The 7,984-nt window shown below is 59.1% G+C and overlaps 1 protein-coding gene across 1 annotated transcript; it reads right to left on the bottom strand.

Annotated features, from left to right (window-relative positions):
• Positions 1 to 2,447: 2,447 nt before the first annotated feature.
• ZIC3 (Zic family member 3) lies at positions 2,448 to 7,508 on the bottom strand (the record flags this gene model as incomplete). Its single annotated transcript, XM_082004243.1, has 3 exons — positions 2,448 to 5,184; positions 5,671 to 5,834; positions 6,461 to 7,508. 3 exons carry the CDS (start codon positions 7,506 to 7,508, stop codon positions 5,002 to 5,004), a joined length of 1,395 nt encoding a protein of 464 aa, XP_081860369.1. The 3' UTR covers positions 2,448 to 5,001.
• Between the last annotated feature and the right edge of the window lie 476 nt (positions 7,509 to 7,984).

Raw genomic sequence — 7,984 nt, 5'->3', positions numbered from 1 at the left:
ATTATACGACGCTCTGAAAAAGGACAAAACCATGGGAATAGCCCTATTCTACGCATACCCTTCATGCTCCTCGGTCATTAAGCCTCTCCAGCTTCCCCAGCCTCTTTCCAGCCGGACGGACCACCGGTGATTTTTCCCCTCACCCAGCTTCCCGGCTGCCCCACGCCAGGCTACCCTGCCCAGCGGGCAGGGGAATGAATCCCCAACGTGCCGGCTGGGTCTCCCTCGAAAAGAACTTCACGTATCGCCCATTCAACCATCTCAAAGTCGAGCTTTGGCAATCTCAAAGCTGCCACTATTGAAAAAGTTGCCACAACAAAATCATTCAGCTAAACCCTTCCCCCCCCGCCCAGCCCTTTTTATTAAAGTTTCTTTTCTCGCAAACATTAGAAATGGAGAAACATTACCGACCCATTAGCTAAAGGAAAACCTAAGCAGCACACAACCTTCTTTACTAAGAATAAAAATTAGCATCTTAATATTGAAATATATCTGTGCATCCTTAGACAACTACCTTGCCCGGTTTCTGCAGGGGGGTTTTCCATGGCTAGTACAGAACAGATGTCTGTAACGCCATCCTAAACAGTCTCCCACCAACTCTGCGGGGCAGGTCCCTGCTTTGCCATTCTCACTCACCAGTGTAAGCTCTTACACAAGGATTTTTACTGCCTGCAGTTACGTCCAGGTGAGTAGGCACTTGCAAGACAGAGATTATATTTTTAACCCACACAAAACAGCATAGCGAGGTTAACCAAATGTGTTAGTGCAGGGGATGTACAGATTAGTCAGTACGATACAAATTATTTCCTTCTGCACACTCCACAATAAAATTAGATATCTCCAAAGAATTTAATGCTAGAGTTTTAGCTGTCCAAAACAAGAGTGCATCTCTGTAGAGACATTTTCCACATAGTTTGATCATACTAACAGCACAAATAACAGGGATGGCTTATCAAACAGTCATGAAAGTTAGGCTCAGCTAAAGGAGCTTGGTGTTAGTGTGTGGTGCTTTTAATCTGGGAACATCATATTAAAAAAACAACAACAAAAAAAAAAGCAAACACACAATACTACACCCTATCCACTGCTTCAGAGCTTTACCGCCGACAGAGTTACTATAGGAACTTCATTCCTGGTGCCGTAGCACCGAGACACTTGAACACAACCTGATCAAATGCCTTCAGGACTCTGCCTCCACGCTGTGTGCAACCACTAGCTGCTAATGGCACGCACAAAGCTTGGAAAAAAAAATATTATTTTCGTAGGATTACACCAGACACAGAGAGAGATACGCAAAAACAATAACACCAAAGGAATCAAAATGTTCACGGCTCATAAAGCTTGGTAGAGAAGGAAGGGCTCCAGCTCATCGCCTGTCTCTGCTTAGATTCTTTATAGAACAATGAACCAACATTACCCCTTTAAAAAAAAATCTCGAGTTCTGTTTATTTGGGGACAAATCCACCTAATCCCGCTCACACAAGCCAGCACAGCAACTTCAAGGGGGCTGCCAGTCTGAGAGAGGACAGCAGAATGCGGCCCCTTTCTGTGAACTGTCCTGGGACTCGTCTGGGGTGCGACGCAAGATCCATTATTAACGACGCACTAAAAGCTGAGCTAAAACGGCACCTGCTCGGCCAGCGCTGTCCTGCCCCGGCCAGCTCCGGAACGCTGTCGCCCGAGCCGCGAGCACGGGGAATGCCCGCAGGTCCCTGCTGCCAGGCGCTGGCATTGAAAACCATGAGCTGTCTCATCCCAACTCACAAAAAGCCAAAGAAATCTGGGGAAAAGGCAGGGTCTTCCCTGCTCTAGGACTCTCCCCATCTCCCTGCAATGGGCAAGGGCAAGGAATAGAGACTTTTTGCTTCTTTTTACAGAAAAACCCTTCTTATCGGTCCATGAGAGCTGAGGACGGCTGCAGGGTGAGACAGCTCTTCCCTGGCCTTCACCCCTGAGGCCTCGGGGTCAGCGGCAGCCAGGGGGGCCCAGGCACTGCCCGGAGAGCAGCGCCCACCCGCACAGCGTGCGGTGCTCGGGGGACGTGGCCCTCCTGCCCCACTGCACGGTGCTGAACCCCGTGCTTTGTGAGCGTTTCACAGCCAAACAGGTCTTCAGCCCTTTTTGCACCCATCCCAAACCCATTGCTCCAGCCCAAATTACACCCCCCCAGCTGCTCCTGCCACATTAATGTCCTGGGGTGTTTGGGGGGTGGGGGGGGCTGCAGAGTGGCAGCCTTGGCAGGCTATGCCACGGCGGAGCCCTGACCTCAGTGGGTCAGTTTGCTCCCCCCCTCCCCACACCGGGTGCTAGCCCTGGCTGGATGGGGAGGCCCCCAGGGCAGGGGACCGCCCGGCTGCCCCGGGGAAGCCGAATGATCCAGGAGGCTGTTTTTAAACCCTTGCTAGAAACACGACTGGGGCTGTGCCCCAAGCCCAAGGAAGCAACTGCGGGGACAGGCAGGAGGGCAGGCCCACCAGCATGGCCCCAGCCCCGGCTTCCAGCCGGAGATGCTGTGTCCTCCCCGCCGCACCCCGACGGCGCTCCCCGAGCCGGACAACCCCGGCCAGAGTAGAGCCTCCTCGCTCTGGGACGGTGTTTCGGGGACCGACAGCAGCAGACCCCCGCCCCGTCCCGCGGCGCTCCGCCGCCCAGCCCTGCGCACCCGCGGAGCCCTGCGCACCCCGCGCCTCCCCGCTGCCGAGCACAGCAGTAACGAAACCGAGCCTACCGGCACGTTTCCAAGCCTGGCGCGGTCCGGAGCGACGCAGACACGACCCGGGTGGGTGTCCGAGGAAAACCCGACGGCCCCCGGCGGCTCCACTCCTCCTCGCCCGCCGCGGTGCGGGGCGGCCCCGCTCGCCCCCCGGGAAGGGCCCGGGCCGGCAGCGCTCCGCGTCCAGCCCCCGGCTCGGCTCTGCGCACAGCGAGAGAAAGGTTTCACAGCATGGAAGAAGCGGAGGTCCGTGCCTGGCCGGGGCACCTCAAAGGGAACTATTTTAAGGGGCCGGGCTGGGCAGTGAGGAACGGGAAACCTGCCTGCACCGGGCCTGGGGGGGTCTTTTTTTTTTTTTTCCCGGATGTGATCCACCTTCTTTCTGTCTTTTTCTGCCCGATAAACCTTTTTTTTTTTTCTTTTTTCTTTTTTTTTTTTGAGAGAAGAAAGGGTAGATTTGTTTAAACTTAATTTTTAAAGCATGCAAGGCTTTGGGGGTTGCTCGCCCGTGCGGACCTTGCGGCAGACTGGAGGGGACGGGCCACCTCCGTCCCCCCGCAGTGCCCCGAGTCAAGTTCAAGACGGGCCCGTCTGGGGCCTCTCCCGGGCAGAGGATATGCGGAGCCCGGGGTGCGGGTCCCTGCCTCCCCCCGCAGCTGAGGTCAGCCTGCGGTGCGGTCCCTGCGGCTGCGGAGCTGGGCGCCGGGGCTCCGCCGGGACCGGAAGCCGTCTGCATCCCCGCAGGGGCTCCGGCCGGCCCGCGGGGCCACGGGCATCTCCCGAGGGCACGGAGGTTTGCCGGGAGTGGGGGGCGGTTTCCACCGTCACTCTGGCTGCTTGGGGCTCCCGGGCGGCGCCGGAGAAGTTTCTGGGGTGAGATGTCTCTGCTTGACCACTTTGCTCTCCTGAGGACGGGGAGGCTTTTCCACATCCTAGTCAGAATAAAGAAGATAAAAAACAAAACAAAACAAAAACCCAAACCCCCGACGATAACGGGGAAAGTCGGGCGCGCCGCGAAGTCGCCCCACGGCCTCCTCCGGGACCAGCCCGGTGGCGGTGGGACTGGTCCTGCACGGCTCGCCGGGCCCCGCGCCGCCCCGGCCCGGTACTCACCGTCGGGGACCTCCCCGTCGAGGCGGCCCCGCTGCCGCCGGCGCTCCTCTCCCTCGGCCGCGCCCCGGGCTCCGTCCGCTCGGGAAGGCGGCGGGGAAGCGAAGCCGTTGGGCGGCGGAGGGCGGGGACAAAGGGACGGGAGGAAAAAGCAGCGGCGAGGAGGCGGCTTCACCCGGCATCGCCAGCCCGAAAACAGCGGTCCGGCCCCGGCGGCAGCGCCGAACCGGGCCCGCCACGGCACCCGCGGCTGCCCCGTCCCCCGGAGGAGGTCAGAAACGGCTTTTTCCAAAACAATAAACTTTTAATGCTAAAGCAGTTATAACCAAAAGCTGTACAGAGTTGGATTTTTTCCTGTTGTTGTTTGTAATTTTTTTTTTTGTTAGAAAACAATTTTTTCTCCCCCATAAATATTGTTCAGTTCCCGGCACTTTGTATCAATAATTAAATTACGAACGATAAATATGGCATCATGGATATGTATTTACAAAAAAGTTATTACAAAAAGGCAACTGTTATACTAAACGTCACAATCTGGGTAGAATAAACACCACATCCTCATCCTGAAAAATACTGACCGACCCCATCAGACGAGAATACATTCACAAGTGTAATGCTTGGAGAGAGAGAGAGAAGGAGAAAGAGGAGGAGAGCAGAGAAAGAAGCAGCAGGAGAGCTAGAGAGGAAAGTTCAAGACATAACAGGACTTTGGCACGGTTTAAGACTGTAAGTTTAAACAATCACCACTAAGGCGAAGGAGAATTTTCATCCTCATGTCAACATCCCTCCGAAAGAAGGAAAACCAAAACAAATTAAAAATAAAGTGAGGAATCGGAGGAAGAGAGACTGGGGCAGGGAAGAAAAAAAAAATCTCAAAGAAACAACTGCGACTGCAAAAAATGACAACAAAAAAAAAAAAGAAATCCAATCCTGAGAAAAGGACATGACTAGTCCAGCGTCTGGGCTTGCAAAAAATAGTAATAATTATAATATAATAATAAAAGACAACCCCCCCTCCGGATCCTGGCAGTTAACTAGGTGTAGCCCTATGCGGTCGTTGGTGTGGAAACTCCATTTCCGTGGGAGCGAGCTGCAGTTGGCTTGGTTTGTCCTTTTTTTTTTTTTTTTCCTTGTTCCCAACGCATTTGGTCCAGTCTCTGGCCGGGCAGCAGCTGCCTTCACACATACCACTCATTAAAATTGGGGGGCAGTCCAGGGTTGTGGCCGGGGTTACTCTGAAGGGCGGCCGGCGGCGTTTTAGTGGAGTCCTTACTGCCAGCGGAGCCCACTGCAGGGGGAGTGGAGGACTCGTACCCCGAACTGGCTGCAGGGGAAGAGTCCGACCCCTGGGATTCGTGCACCTAAAACCAAGAGGCAGAGATGGGAACGAGCCCGGGGTCCCCGCCACCCCGCTGAGCCGGGTCGGGATGCTCCCCCATGCAGGAGGGACATTGGGGTCCAGCGGCTCAGCCCCTGCCTGGCCACCCTGAGCACCGGCAGCAAACGCCTGCCTCGGCTCCTGGCCACTTCGCTGCAGCGTCCCGGCGTGGGGGCCTGCAGCCATAGGCCAGGTTGGATTTGCACAGCCCTCCAGCACCGAGCCACGCTCTGGAAACCAGGCAGCGCTTGGACCGGTGGGAGCACAAAAAGAAAACTACGCCATTTCCCCAGGCTGTGCTCCAGCCACGGCCTAGACAACCGGGGACCACTGGAGCCGTGCGGGACCGTGGAGCACAGCAGCAGGCACCGCTCAGCTCAGCCCTGCCCCGGGGAATGGAGCCCTGAGCCTGCCAGCAACTGAGCACCCCCGCTCAGGGAGGAAAGGGCTGGGGCGCAGGGGTCATTACCTTCATGTGTTTCCTAAGTGAGCTGGGGTGGGTGTAGGATTTGTCGCACACCTTGCAGATGTAGGGCTTGTCCGAGGTGTGGACGTGCATGTGTTTCTTCCTGTCGCTGCTGTTGGCGAAGCGCCTGTCACAGCCCTCAAACTCGCACTTGAAGGGCTTCTCACCTGTGAAATTCAGAGAGGTGAAGGTGGGCCGTTCCCCTCTCCATCCCCGCCTGCCTCCTCCCAGGACAGCCTCTGCCCCACTCGCCCCACCTTGGGGATGCACAAGCACCCCAAAAAATGAAGAAGGGGAAGATGGGCAGCAGGGTTTCTTACATGTTGGATAAATTCAGGTCAGCCTTTGTTATTTCTAATTCAGCTCCCGCCAGGCCCGCGCTGAGCTCTGGCGGGGACGGTGGCTGGGCGAGCGCGGGGAGGAAGAAGACCCGAGATAAATTCAGCGGCTCGGACAGTTTTACAAGACGTACTCAAGGATACAAGCCAAAATACATTTGCTTCCTGCCTTCCACCGCCTACCCTCTACTCGGGCGGGGGGCTGAAGGGGCTGCAAATAAAAATACTTTGACAAAAGTGGCGCTGATTTAATTAGGAGAGACGCCAATCGGGCCTAAAAATAAAATAAAAAGGAGCGGAAGTCACCGAAAATGAGATTCCATTAGCACTTCTATGGTTGCCTCCGCAGAGGCGCGCAGGGGGCCGAGAGCGGCGGCAGCGCCGCGCAGCCGTTCCGCGCAGCCCCGCGGAGCTCCGCGCAGCGCCGCGGGGAGGCCTGTGCCCCCGGGCCTTACCTGTGTGCGTCCGCTTGTGAATCTTGAGGTTCTCGGAGCGGGCAAAGATCTTGCCGCAGCCCGGGAAGGGGCAGGGGAAGGGCTTCTCCCCCGTGTGCACCCGAATGTGGTTCACCAGTTTGTATTTCGCCTTGAAGGACTTGCCCTCCCGCGGACACTCGTCCCAGTAGCAGATGTGGTTGTTCTGCTCCGGCCCCCCGACGTGCTCCATGGTGACATGGGTGACCAGTTCGTGCATGGTGCTGAAAGTCCTGTCGCAGCTCTTCTTGGGCCGGCTGAGCTGACTCTCGTCGAGCCACTTGCAGGACAACTCTTGCTTGATGGGCTGGCGCATGTACCGAAAGAAAGCCCCGGGGCCGTGGTGGTGGTGGTGGTGGTGGTGGTGGGCCGCCACGTTCATGCCCATATTCATGTTCATGTGGTTGTAGTTGTGGAACTGGGCGCCGGCGTAAGGGTCCGTGCGGGGGCTGGAAACGGCCCTGTAAGGATCCGGTCGCCCGAAGAGGTCCCCGCGCAGCCCCAGGTGCATCTGCCCGTTGTCCACATGCCCGTTGGGGGACGTGTGGCTCGGGCTCTGCTCGTGGAGCCCCGGGAAGAGCAAGTAGCCCGGGGTGTCCGGGATGCCGCCGGGGCCGTGCAAGCCGCCGGGAGAGCCGCCGAAAAGCCCGTGTTGCGCCGTGCCGGAGGCTGCGTCCGCGATGCCGGAGCCGCGGTTGCGGAAGAGAAAGTCGCGGGTGGAGTTGAAGGCGGCGGCCCCGCCGTAGGAAGGCACCTGGCCGGCGTGGTGGTGGTGATGGTGGTGGTGGCCCAGGGCGCTGGCGTAGCCCGGCGCCTGCGGCGTGAACGCCGAGCTCTGCCCGGCGGCGAGGTCGTGCGGGGCCGCGTTCAGCTTGAAGGCAGCAGCGGCGTGCGAGGAGTCCCCGAAGGGGCCCAGCCCCATGCCGCTGGCGGCGGCGTCGCGGCCCGGCATCTCGTGGTGGCGGGGCGCCGCGAAGCCGCCCACCCCCAGCGCCGGGAACTGCGGCCCTCCGTCCAGCAGCATCGTCATGGGCGCGGGGCCGTCGGCGCGGCGGCGGCAGCCTGCCCCCCCCCTTCCTCCTCCCGCCCGCCCGCCCCCAAAAAAGTACAAAACCACCCCAAAACGCACCCCCACCCCCGCTGCGGGCAGGCGCGGCCCCCGGCCGCGGGCGGGCAGCGAGGCGAGCACCCCCCGTCCGACACAAAAACAACAACAACCAAAAAACAGCCCTAAAAAGCCACCCGCCCCCAGAGGCGCCCGCCCCCCGCGCCGGGCCGGGCCGGGCAGGGCGGCGCAGCAGGGCGAGGCGCAGCGCGGCCGCGCTCCCGCTCGGCGCCGTCGGGGCACTGATGGGGCGCCCGCCCGCGCCTCGCACATAAAACCAACTCCGGGGCCCGGCCGCGCCGCGCCAATGGGGAGCCGCCGGCCGCCGCGTCACCTGACCCGCCGCCCGCCCTCCCATTGGCGGCGACGCGCTTGATTGGCACGCGCCCCGCGCCGCCGCG

This window comes from Phaethon aethereus (assembly GCF_964289735.1).
Source record: "Phaethon aethereus genome assembly, chromosome: 10".
NCBI classification, from domain to species: domain Eukaryota; kingdom Metazoa; phylum Chordata; class Aves; order Phaethontiformes; family Phaethontidae; genus Phaethon; species Phaethon aethereus.
This window is presented reverse-complemented; position numbering and strand designations above follow the sequence as displayed.